This window comes from Mytilus galloprovincialis, chromosome 4 (assembly GCF_965363235.1).
Source record: "Mytilus galloprovincialis chromosome 4, xbMytGall1.hap1.1, whole genome shotgun sequence".
Classification (NCBI taxonomy): Eukaryota; Metazoa; Mollusca; class Bivalvia; order Mytilida; family Mytilidae; genus Mytilus; species Mytilus galloprovincialis.
In genome coordinates this window covers 50,908,255-50,922,194 of record NC_134841.1, presented here as the reverse complement: position 1 = coordinate 50,922,194, position 13,940 = coordinate 50,908,255, and the positions used below count along the sequence as shown (strand labels likewise).

At 32.9% G+C, this 13,940-nt stretch overlaps 1 protein-coding gene across 1 annotated transcript; it reads right to left on the bottom strand.

Moving 5' to 3' along the window:
- Positions 1-2,036: 2,036 nt before the first annotated feature.
- On the bottom strand, positions 2,037-13,918 carry LOC143072382 (uncharacterized). The gene is made up of 5 exons (XM_076247285.1): positions 13,765-13,918; positions 9,036-9,268; positions 6,446-6,529; positions 5,078-5,204; positions 2,037-2,248 (listed from the first exon to the last, which is right to left on the bottom strand). The coding sequence occupies exons 1-5, from the start codon at positions 13,853-13,855 to the stop codon at positions 2,175-2,177; spliced, it is 609 nt and encodes a 202-aa protein (XP_076103400.1). The 5' UTR covers positions 13,856-13,918; the 3' UTR covers positions 2,037-2,174.
- Between the last annotated feature and the right edge of the window lie 22 nt (positions 13,919-13,940).

Genomic DNA, 13,940 nt, shown 5'->3' with positions numbered 1-13,940 from the left:
CAGTCAGATGACATGAACAAAGATATACATTTAAGTTATATTGATTTTAGCAATGGTGTGTAGGAATAAGTGTAGGACAATGTTCAAAAATGTATCTCCTCAAGGTAGGTTTATATACTATAAAAGAATTTCATAGAAAAGCTTGATTGGTAGAAAATGGTTTCGAGGAAGACAGTTTAAAAGAGATAGCAACGAATTCCTTTACATGCGAAAAGCAGTTCTTACTACTGATTTTGTCAATTATTGCTAATAAAAATGGTTAATTAATTCAGTGGACATTACAACTGCTTTTTTTAAGAAGAGAAGATGCAAAGATCAGATGTATACTTGAGACCTCCCAAAGAAACTACTTAAACAAATGGTAAAGTCTGGCGTATAAACATGTTTATGTGGTCTTGCTGATGTATCCTTCCAAGTGCTCCACGAAACATTTAAATTATATATATCAATTTTATTAGCAATCAAAGCCCGGCTTCAAAGAGGTGGCGTGAATCAGATGTGGATACTAAAAAATTCTAAGATCCTTTTAGGATCCTATAATCCTTATAGGATCCTACAATCTTTCATCTTGCAATAGTATGAAAACATTTGACTTTTCTACACTTTACAAAAGTATTTCTTATTCCAAACTAAAAGACAAATCAAAGAGTTGGTATTGCTTTATCTTATAAAAGGATAGCCAATGTGGATACAAGTATCTTGTCTTAATGAGGGAAAAATAAATCCAATTAAAATTTAAAAAAATTCTTTGAAACTGACATTATCAATAATGCTTGATGTCTTGATTGACAAGTTGACAATATACAGTATTTGTTCCTTTTGGAGGACATGTTTTTAAACAAACTATTGGCATTCCCATGGGAACCAACTGTCCCTCTCTTCTTGCTGACTTGTTCCTTTATTCATATGAGGTTGACTTCACACAAAAACTGCTTAGAGAGAAAGAAAAGTAGTAAGCAACTTAACTTCTGCTATTATGATGATGTTCTCTCACTAAATAATTAAAAATGTTGAAGTCATCTATCCTATCGAACTAGTTGATTGCTCTATGGTCGGGTTGTTGTCGCTTTGACACATTCCCTATTTCCTTTCTCAATTTTATTTTTATACAGGATATAAGATACAGTTAAGTCTGTCTCATATCTTGACTTGCATCTAGAAAATGACAATTAGAGCTGGCTGAAAACAAAACTTTACAACAAAAGAGATGATTTCAGCTTCCCAATTGAGAACTTTCCATTTCTATGTAGCAACATTCCATACGGAGTACATATCTCCCAAGTGATACAATATCCCTTGGCTTGTATTCCTATTACGATTTCCTTGATAGAGGATTACTGCTCAAATGGTGAAGATGAAATCATCCTTCAATTTTACGGATGCCATCATGAGTTCGTTGACCATTTCACAGATGTTAGCTAATATGTTCCTTACGTTGTTCCTTCAATCCCGTCCCCTTATCATGAATGTGACCAACCAAATTACACTTGTTACTGGGTTTGTCCAACCTTGAGAAACACATGTTGAGCTTGATCTGCTTACCCTTCATGAGCACCTCAGATCACATCAAGTTTTTGGTAGGATTTGTGTTGCTTAGTCCTTAGTTTTCTATGTTGTGTTTTGTGTACTATTGTTAGTTTATCTTATTCTTTTTTTGCCATGGCTTTGTCAGTTAATTATTGATTTATGAGTTTGATTGTGCATCAGGTGTTTTTAGCCCATCTTTTAAACAGCTATCCTAAGTCAGGAGCCTGTTGTTCAGCAGTAGTCCTTTGTTGGTGTGGTTCATAGAAGTTTCTCATTTTAATTCTTTTATATAAATTAGACTGTTGGTTATCCTGTTTAAAATGTTTTACACCGGTCATTTCAGGGCCCTTAATAGCTTGCTGTTCTGTGTGAGCCAAGGCTTCTTGATGAAGGCAGTACTTTGACCTATAATTCTTTGCTTTTTATGCATTGTGACTTGGATGAAGAGTTGTCTTATTGGCACTGATATCACATCTTTTTATTGATATAGACAATTAAATGAGAACATACTGAAGCTTGACATGATATCCTTATTTTAAATAACAATGCATGCACCATTAGTTTTCCAGTTTTTATCAAGTCTATTCTGAGAAGGTTGGCACACAATTAGTACATATCATAAAATAATTAAATGAATATCAGTTCTTTTAACTCCTAAATCTACTAAACAGCAATGGGTCTTTAAGATATTCAGTCTTCTTGTATGTATACGGCATAAATCCTAAAAAAAATAAAGTAAAACAGTAAACAAATATACATTTAAATTCTAACATATTCACTTAACAACACAACATAAGACTTTACAGAGTTATCTCCCTGTAGTGTTAGGTACCACCTTAAATGGGAAGTATCCATGCAGCAGCAGTTACAAGAAAGTATGTTGAAGAAAAGGAAATATTTGCTGTGTAAACTGCCAGTTGCAAGTCTGAAAAAAAGGAGGAGGGAGGTCATTTTTCGTATGTTTTATTTTTGGCCCAAATGATACCATGTAATTTTAAAACAGGTGGCACAAACATAGCATTGGAGAAAAAATGGTGTAGCGCAAAGGGACACATTTTTGGCAAACGAATCTCTCCCTAAACTTTTGGCAGTTCATTTGTCCAACTGAACAAATACAACAGGTAAAAACACAAAATTTAGAAAATTGTGACCAATGGAATTTACAACAATAATCATAATTGTAAAATATATGATTTTCCTAAAATTTGACAAAAAATTAGCTTGGTTGGAAATTTTTTTAAATCCTGGTATCTATGATGAGTTTATTTGGTTGTCCACTTAAGCTGGTTAAATAGAGGACTTTTTGGACATTGGGCACTCTTATACAAGGACACTGTTACAGAAATAAGCCAGAAAAACACCTGTTATGTTTAAAGAATGATAGGTGGAATGAATCTGTTGAAAACAGAAATTAACAGGTAAACAAAAGGTATATGGTCTGAGATGTTTTCCTGCTTAATTTTAAAATTATATCTTACCAGGTGCTCCGCAGGGTGCAGCTTTATACGACCCCAGTGGTTGAACCCTGAACAGTTGGGGCAAATTTGGTCACAATATTCAAGCTTGATTCTGTCTGAATTTGGATTGTGATCAAATTTTTGACATAATATAGGTTTTTGTTACAAAATTAATGTGGTCAAAGATCTAGCAAATCTATTGCACAATACTGTGCAATTTAAGATTTCTTCTTGAAACTTTTCAAAATTCTAAATTTGAAAAATTTTGAAAAAAAAGGAAGCCCTTCAAAAAATGGTAAACAAAAAATACCCTCCAACTTTTTGAAGCCCCCTTGGAGCAATAAACCTTAAACTCGATCCCATGCTTTCCATAGCAGTATTGAACCTTGTAGTACAATTTCAGAGAGATCCATACACTTTTAAAAACACAAGTTATTGTCATGATTGTTTGGAAACTAGAAACATGCTTCTTTTTTGGCCCCTAATTCCTACATATTTTGGGCAATTAACCCAAAACTTAATCCCAGCCTTCCCTTTGTTATATGGTACATTGTGGTACAATTTCAGAGAGATCCATACAATTTAACATAAGTTATTGCCTTGAAACTAGAAAAATGCTTGTTTTGACCCCTTTTTGGCCCTTAATTCCTAAACTTTGGCCCCATAACCCCAAAAATGAATCCAAACCTTCAACTTGTGGTTTTAAACATTGCGGTATGATTTCAGACAATTGAAATACTTCTACACAAGTTATTATCCTGAAAATAGAAAAATGCTTGTTTTGGGCCCCTTTTGGGTCCCTAATTCCTAATTGGTTGGGACCATCATCCCCAAAATCAATCCCAACCTTCCTTTTGTGGTTTTGAACCTTTTGAAAAAATTTCATGAAGATCTATTCACTTAAACTAAAGTTATTATCCGGAAACCAATGTGTCTTCGGACAACGACGACGCAGACGACGACATCATACCATTATACAATCCCAAAATTTTTTTGGGGTCGTATAAAAATTGCAAATTCCCAAGGAATTAATCATGCTTCTCACAATTTAAAAAAAAAATGACCTAAAGTTGTAAACTTATACATCATAAGATCCCTGACGAAGAGTTGTCTCATTGGCAATTATACAACATCTTCTATTAAAGATCTATGGAGGGAAATATTAAAAAACTATATGTGTCAAAACGATACGAATGGCCCCATCTCAACTATTTTCAAAGTCTTAAACCCTTAATTTCGGTAAAAATGAGCTGAGCAGAACTAAACTTAAACTTGATCTGTAATTCATCATGGTTAACTAACATACCAAAAATCAGCCCAATATCTCAAGGCGTGTAGAAAAAAAGTCTGTATAACTGTGATTTTCAACAATTTATCAAGGTCCAAAGCTGATAATTTCAGCAAATATTAGCGGAGCGGAATGAAACTCAAACTTGATCTGTAACTCATCATGGATAGCTCACATACCAAAAATCAGCTAATACCTCAAGGCGTTTAAAAAAAGCCTCTGTATTATGGTTAGTTCCTGAATGACGGAATGACGATATTACGGAATTACGGACCAGGGTAAAACTATATGGCAGCGCCAACTTCGTTGCGGGGCCATAAAAATATCAACCTTTTTATCAAATTGTATAACAAATTTATTTTCAGGAGTAGACTAGTGCTTAAACATGAAATGATATTTTTTCCAGTTTTAATTCAAGCTGTTCAGGTAATGATAATCATTAACGTCTAGCAAATTACATGTACTATAAATACAAGTACATGTTTTTTTAGGGAAGAGCCATTTTAAAGAACTTGAAGATTAATCCATTAATCTAGTAAGGAGAACACATTTCTTAAGCTTTCCAGTAAAATCTGGAGCATTGGCATGGATGATAAAATCACCACTAAACATTGATTTCATATAAAAAAGAAGATGTGGTATGATTGCCAATGAACAACTGTCCACCAGGGACCAAAATGACACGGACTTTAACAACTATAGGTCACTGTACGGCCTTCAACAATGAGCAAAGCCCATACCACATAGCATGCATGTTATTGTCTCTTAACTATTCATACTGCTATTAGATAAAAGATAAACTTACCAAATGTTCGTGACTGTTTTATTAATCTTGATATTTCTCTCTGCATTGGTATACAAAGACCTGTTATTTTACGACCATATATCCTTCCTGTATTTGGTGATACAAACTGACTTAGTATTCGACCATTCTGAAAACAGAACAGTAATAGTCACTTTATTTAAACATAGATTTTTGGGGGTATTTACATGTATATAAGTCTAATAATATGCATTATGAATTCTCTCTGGTTCTAGTTTTTTTCACCTGCTTTAAATTATTACTAAAAACATAATTCCATAGTGATTCTAAAAACAAAATTGCTTATAAAATAATTAAATGAATGAATTGAAATACATAAAAGTAACCTCTTTTTAATATATGTAAAATAAATGTTTGAAAATATTGTTTATATGAACAATCATATAAACATAATTTGAAGCTTAAATTGAGCTTAATCATTGCATAATTAGTCCTTTCTTCATATAATAGTAGAACGTGTCCATGGACACGGATGATGCCTTCCCTAACTGCATATAACTTATATTTATAAGTTGGCATAACTGGAGAACAGTAAAAGTGATGACACACAATTACAAACTTGATCAGTGTTTTGTGGTAATAAATATTGTTTATTAAGTGTCAAAACTTTTGGTTGATGCAAACTAGATTTACAGAATGGAAACCCATTTTGGGACATACCAGCCATGTTTGTCGGCAGAATGGGGTCATCTCAACACGTTTTTTGAACTACCCATTAATGATTGTATGTGACTAAGTTTGTTTTTATTTGGTCTAGTAGTTTCAGAGGAGATGGTCTTTTTTTCAACTATAGGTAAAAGACGACAGAGAATATATCTGATAAGTGATGGTAAATGCTCATTAGGCCAGGTGAGCTTAATATAATAAAAAGCATGAGCCCATGATACGCACATCTCTTTTTCAAAGAATAAAGTACCACAACTTCTCAATGTCATATCAGAAAATCTTGAATAATTAAAGGGAGGTTATCTTAATAGATATAAACCTGCGAGTTACCATAGTTTCATGATATCTGCTCAAAGTATTGTACAAAAGCTGGAAAATCCCCCCTTTTATATGAAACAAGAATGCTCATGCTGAAATGTCTCTACTTTATTACTAATGATTGATATCATGTTGAGTCCTAAATATGAAGTTTTACTACAACTATTACATAAACTTAATATGATCCACGAAAATAAGGTCAAGATCATATAAATCAAATGAGAAATAAATGTACGACCATTAAAAACACCAAATATAGTTGACCTATTTAAATATTAAAATTTGACTGTCTGGGAAATAACATAACACACTTGTTGCAGTTGTGGAATCTATATTTATATATATGTCTATGCTAGAAATACAAACCTTATAATCTAATTTGACATTATACTGACATAATATACATCTTTTCTGTTTTTCCTCGTATGGATTGACCATATTTGGTACTGGCTATAAAGAATAAAAGATACATGACATGTGTAGTATATTTAAATGATGTGTCGCAATTTGAGTTTTGCTCTTCCTTACTTCATAATCTTTCAATCAGTTTAATTGAGGTCTGGAGCTGGCATGTCAGTTAACTGCTATTAGTCTGTTGTTATTTATGTATTATTGTCATTTTATTTATTTTCTTTTGTTACATCTTCTGACAGCAGACTTTGACTTCTCTTGAACTGAATTTTAATGTGTGTATTGTTATGTGTTTACTTTTCTACATTGGCTAGAAGTATAGGGGGAAGGTTGAGATCTCATAAACATGTTTAACCCCGCCACAATTTTGCGCCTGTCCCAAGTCAGGAGCCTCTGGTCTTTGTTAGTCTTGTATGATTTTTAATTTTAGTTTCTTGTGTATAATTCAGAGTTTAGTATGACGTACATTATCACTGTACTAGTATACATATTTTTATAAGGGGCCAGCTGAAGGACGCCTACAGGTGCAGGACTTACTCGCTACATTGAAGACCCATTGGTAGCCTTCGGCTGTTGTCTGTTCTATGGTCAGGTTGTTGTCACTTTGACACATTCCCCATTTCCTTTCTCAATTTTATTCATTTATAGGCATCCTGCAAGTTAAAGGGGCACTAGCTACGAGATATATAAATCAAAGTACTTAAGTACAGAACATCGGATGACTGCAAGTTCTTGTGGATGGTCAAAAGCACTTGTCTCATAAAAAAAGCAGATGCTCCGCAGGGCCCAGCTTTATATGACTGCAGAGGTAGAACCCTGAACAGATGGGGCAAGTATGGACACAACATTCAAGCTGGATACAGCTCTGAATTTGGATTGTGATTAAATATGTGACACAGCTTAGGTTTTTGACACAGAATGAATGTGGTCTTATGAACTTAGGGGATGACCATTTGATATTCTGAGGGGGGCCAGGAGGATTTGTTTTTGATCGGTTATTTATTTTTGTAAACTAAGAGGACAGAAATATTCATTTTCTGCACTAATGAAGCAAGATTTTTCATTTTCATTAAAGCAAGGGACTGATTATTCATTTTCACAACTATATTTATGATATTAGAAAACATACAATTTTTAAATGATTTTTTATTATAAATAATATGTATAGTCAAGTTATTATGTACCATTTAATCAGAATTAATGCTCCTCCTCTGCAGGAATGAATCTTTTATATTCCCAACTGCATATACATGTACTGCATACATACATAGTATTAAAGTTTGGTTGTAATTAGCCTCTTTTAAAAGTATTGGCATTCATATTTGGCCGAGCGGAGCGAGGAATATTTTTTTTTGAAGGGTTAAGAAGCCACTGAAGGCCCAAGAAGCTATAGAACAAATGATGCAAAATCTTGCTTTCTGGGTGTTCCGAAGACCCTTCATGATCGATCTGAAAATGCAAGTTTTGTTTTAATAATTTTTTGACAATATTTTGGTCTCAAAGCAAAATGTATAAATTCAGGGTAAGACTTAAGTTTCTAGGGACAACATCAAAAGACCAATGTGCATGATAAGGCAAAAATGGAATTCACATGTTTTTTTTAAAACTCATGATCAAGTTCATAACAAAATTACTAGATTACAAAAGGAATGCAACACTAACAGAAAACAGAAGGGCAATCAATGAACAAAAGACAAATAAATAAGAAACATTGATCCCAAAAAATTAGGTCTACATCTGAGGGAAAACATAACTTGCTTCTTGCAAGGCACTCGCGATCGCCGTGAACACAATTTGATATTGAGACAAGCGTTTGGTTTTGAAATTTTCTACATGTGGCATTTGCCTCAATGTATTATGTAGTACGGTCCTGTTAAAATAAAAGTGAGGTAAGGTTTCCTGAGACAATAAACCTCAAGTTAAGTGAAACCAATTTTCAGACATTTCAAGTATACTTAAATAATACTTATATTTTTATTATTAAAAAAATTGGGAAGTGTTTCCCCGAATTTTTTTGGGGAAAAAAGATGAATTTATGAAGAATCTGGTGCCATCTCAATACATTGCAAGTTAGGTAATTTATTTTCAAACTACCACAGAACAAACCATTTATTTTTGTGATTATCAAGGCTGAGTCACTTTTTATGATTAAATTAGTGTTTATTTTAAACAGATTGAAAACAATATTATTTATATTGAATAAACACAAAATCACATGCAGTTTTTTAAATGTTAAACATCAATTTAGCAGATAAACTTTTTACTCAGGTAAATTAATCAATGAGTGACAGATTTCTCTTAGAAGAAATTTAAGGGTCCCAGTGAATAATCTATACAGACAACCATACCTGTTGTATTTGTTCAATGTGACAATAGAACTGACAAAAGTTTAAATGGACACGTAACTATCAAATGAATCTGTGGTAAGGTATAATTGGGTTCACAATAATTTTACAAATAATTCTACCTTGTTATAAAATATAATCAAATCAAACTTGTATGTCAAGAAGAAAATTGTTTCACATGGAAGATTAAATTACATTACCATATTATCACTGTAATCAATCTTTTCTTCTAATTCTTTTAAAGTTTCTTCTAACTTTTCCACTGAAAATGTAGTTTTGGCATCTCTCCTTCTAGACGTAAATTTTGATGCTTTCTTTACAAAGGAGCTGATTTCTGGAGGTTTAGATAGACTTTGAGGTTCAAGTGGCGATTGCTTTTCTGTAGAAGAACTATAAAATAACTGTGGCTGTGCAAAACAGACTTGTGATGAACCTATTAAAAAGATATATAACACACTGAATCGTAAATATGTAGACAAATAGTTTTCAATTACATTAACTTCAAACTAAATAAATAGAGGTTAAAGTATAAGCCCTGCAAAACAACAACATTTGTACAGGTTACAAGCTGGAATTTGACTATAAAAGACCATACTCAAAAAGCTACATCTAAATGTACAATTCTACATGCAACATAAGCACAACTTGTAAAAAAAAATCATGAATGGAGAAACATTAACATACATAAATATATAAATTATTAACACATGTGGTGCACTGCGATAACTCTATTATATAAATATATAAGCCATATGTAAACATAAATATAGATATAAATACATTAAGCGAACTGGTACATTTGGATTTTTCGAGGAATAAAAATATATGTTCATCACCATTTTTAACTGTATAAGAATGATTTTTTGTGGATATAATCAGTAAAATCAAATGATTTACCTTTGTTTTACTTTCAACGTTGACATTCTTTTCCTTTGAGGAGGCTCGAGGGTATAAAAATTTCAGAAAAAAATAAACATTTATTTTTATTTGTCATTACAAATTGTATTTATTACCTTTAGTAGTTATGACTTTATCATATGGTACAAAAATAATTAAAAAAAATCAATTCCTGTTGGCCCCAGATGAACTTTAAAATGTAGATATCATTGAAAACGCTCCAAATGATCTCCCTTTGGTACAAAAATGCCATTTTTTGGCATTAGAATTGAAATATCTGTTTTAACTCATTGGTGACCTATATTTTTTATTATTATTTTCAATTAAGCTGTACTTTTAACTAAACTATTGTAAAATTTGAGCTATTTCTGTAATTAAGTTCTTTTTTTATTTCGATATTACCTCTTATTCTCCTATATATTAGTTCAACAGAAAAAATGTACCTTTACAAAAATGTATGCTTCTTTCGAAGGCAGATTGTGAGCGTAAATGAATGGTGACCCCATTTTTTTATTTCATTTTTCTATTAAGTACATGATAAAGTTCATTTATCATGTTTATAGAAAAATATAGCGATATCCTATATAAAATTTAAAAAATCAATTTAGACCCGCCAGCCCCCTTAAATAACTTTACACTCACAATTAATGTGTTATAATCAATCTCTAGATACAATGTAAGGGATTAAATTGAAGTTCACATGAATACATGTACAGATTCAATGAGGTGGAATTATTCACTTGCAAGTGAACAATTTATCTCCAATGTTTCTCCTCTTATGTTGACAAAATTGAACCATGTACTTGCTGCTAAAGGCGAAAAATAATGTCACTATTTCAATTTCATTAAGTATGATTAATAACCAAGACTTTAAATGATTGTATTTTAAATCCTGGCATGCAATACCAAGAGAAAACGTTGCGATCTACACAAGTAGTCAATATTTTTTAATTATTAATTATAGATTTTCTTCTTTTACTGCACATGTAGCGATAAAACTTTGTGAATATGTACTCTGTGTCATAATTAACATGTCTCAACTATAAGCAAAAAATCTAAAATTTTCCCTTTAATTATTGAACAAAAAATTCTATATTATAATTTTTATATATCTTGAAGCTAATGCCCCTTTTAATATTATCAAAGGTACCTGAGGCTTATAATTTGATATGCCAGACGTGTATGAAGACTCATCAGTGACGCTGATAATTTGTTTCCATTTTTGGAAAGTGCTTGAAAGCAGAAAAATTGATATTCTAAATAAATACACTCAAATTGAGCACAAACAACAAATAAGTGTCCTCGTCTTCATCATCTTCCAATAATGCTCAGGAGTCATAGATGACTGTTAATATTATAATATTGACCAGATGCATGTCTGAGGGAGCCACTCTCCACACAGGTTTAAATATGTACAAATGCAAATCTGGTATTTACAGTTAAAGGGGCACTAGCTACGAAATGTAAAAAATAATCTAATATGTTTTTTTATTTGCTCAATCAATAATGAAATGCAAATAGTGAAATAATAATTATCTTTTAGCTGACAGTATGGTTCAAATTTGTCAAAATAAGCTAAAAAACATTGATTTTGAAATATTCACTTGCAAGTGAATAATTCGACCTCATTGAATCCGTATTCATGTGAACTTCAATTTAACCCCTTAGCTTTAAATGGATAACACGTGAATTGTATGTGTGAAGTTATTTAAAGGAAAAAATGTCAACATTGAAAGTGAAACAAAGGTAAATCATTTGATTGACTGATTCGATCCACAAAAATTCATTTTAATATATGTAAAAATGATGATAAACACTTATTTTTCATTGGGTTACAAGTTTTGGTTGCCCGAAGCCTAAAGGCGTCGGGCTAGAGAATTTTTTAACCCCTGGATGCTCCCCAGGGTGCAGTTTTATACGACCGCAGAGGTTGAACCCTGAACAGTTGGGGCTAATATCATTTTCTTTGCTGAACATTATTATTGCAGCTTACAGTTTATCTCTATCTATAATAGTATTCAAGATAATAACCAAAAACGGCAAAATTTCCTTAAAAATTACCAATTGGGGGGGCAGCAACACAACAAGCTGTTGTCAAATTCATCTGAAAACTTCAGGGCAGAAAGATATTGACTTGATAAACAATTTATCACCAGTCAGATTTGCTCTAAATGCTTTGGTTTCAAAGTTATAAGCCAAAATCTACATTTTACCCCGATGTTCTATTTATAGCCATGGTGGCCATCTTGGTTGGTTGGCCGGGTCACCTGATACATTTTTTAAACTTAGATAACTCAATACACCTTATCGCTATTTAGTCCATTCGGGGAAAAACAGCCATTTATACAACTTCCTGTTTTGGGTCACCAGCCGAAAAATGGAGGTCATCAGTAGTGAGCTGAGGGAGAAAAAACTTTAGAAAGTGATCGTCAAGAAACTTTGATATAGTATGATCCACTTTTTTCGAAATTAAAATTGAAGTAAAAAATATTTTGTTTGATGTATTTACGGTTGTCATGGTACAGTAAAACCTGTATAAACCGGCCGGCTACGGGACTATAAAAAAGGGCCGGTTTGGACAGTGAGCCGGTTTATTCAGGTTTCCGTTTTGACCGGAAGTTAATATAATGACTTGTGACGTCCGACATTTTGCATGTAAAAGTTCTCTCTGTTTGTAAATTATATCTGATTTGAATTAAAGTACTTTCACTTCGTTTTTCATTGTTTGCATTTGCATCATAATGCTCGAGTTGTTTGGATTGTAGGACGAAAGTTTCGATTTACTCCCATGATCAATAATTTGAAATGTTGGAATGGCCGATTAAAAAGCCAGAATATTTTCAAACGTAATTTCATCACTTTCGAAACGTTGTCATACACTGTACAATATCCATTGATTGTTGTCATCCGGGTGTTTTTCATTATCAAGGTCATTTGTTTAGGGGTTCACAACAGGGAACCCAGGATTTCGAAATTACGATGTGAATTTCTTACTCCGCGATTTTAATTTGTTTATCCAAGTTAAAACGTAAGTTCAATCCAAGATATATTCGGTGTGTCTTTTCGTTTAATTGACACGTTTGTAATATTTTAATAAATAATACAGCTCCCTACTGTACGATTGTAGGTTCACAGTTTGACACCTGACTAATTGATTATCGCGAAAAGCCATATTGTATAAACAATGAAATATGTTTTGATTGCATATCGATCATTGAAATTAATTAGAAAACCGGTTTAGACAGGTAATAATTAATGTAATTAAGAGTATTGGGACTTCATAATTAGACCGGAATTCGGAATACACAGGGTCCGGTTTACAAAGGGTATTTTAACAAAGATTTTGAATGGAAAAATATGGGACTTTCATTTTCGGCCGGAATGGACAGGAAACCGGTTTATTCAGGGTCCGGTTTAATCAGGTTTGACTGTAGTTTAAACAGGTTTCATTAAAAAGTATCATGCATGGTGAATTTTGTAAACAGGGGGGGGTAGGACCTTTACCGGGACTCCGGGATCGGGTGTTTTTAAGCTCGGGATTTCGGGATTGACCCTTTCGGGATCCGGGAATCGGTTTTTTCGGATTTCGGGACATCGGGATTTACTTTATTTAAATTCGGGACCTCGGGAATTCGTTTTTTTAAGTCCGGGATTTCGGGATCAGGACCCCTCCTATCCCCCCTCTAAACAGGGTCCCAGATAGCTTCAACTGGATGAAAAAGTTGTGTAATTTTAGAACTTATCCGGAATGGAATAAATAGCGATTAGGTGTATGATGATTGTGGCCAAGTTTGGTTTAATTTGGCCGAGTCGTTTCAGAGGAGAAGATTTTTGTAAAAGTTAACGACAACGGACGACGAAGACGGACGACGCTGGATGCCGCACGCCAAGTGTAGAGAAAAGCTCACTTGGCCCTTTGGGCCAGGTGAGCTAAAAAGTTACAAAAAAAAATAATTTTATTCATACAGACTTCGTCCCCATTCTCAGGTAAATGCTTGCCCCATATTATGTTTACCAAGGATTGGTGTTTACCTAGTATTTGAGTTTTAAATATATTCCAATTCAATACTTTGTTGGAAATTCCAATAGACTTTATACATTCTATCGAAAATCTCTTCCACATGTCGATGTTTTCGATGTTGACTTTTCTTCGAAGCTGAGTTTTTATTTATCTATAATTATGGGGTAAAATTTCCGCATTTAAAAGA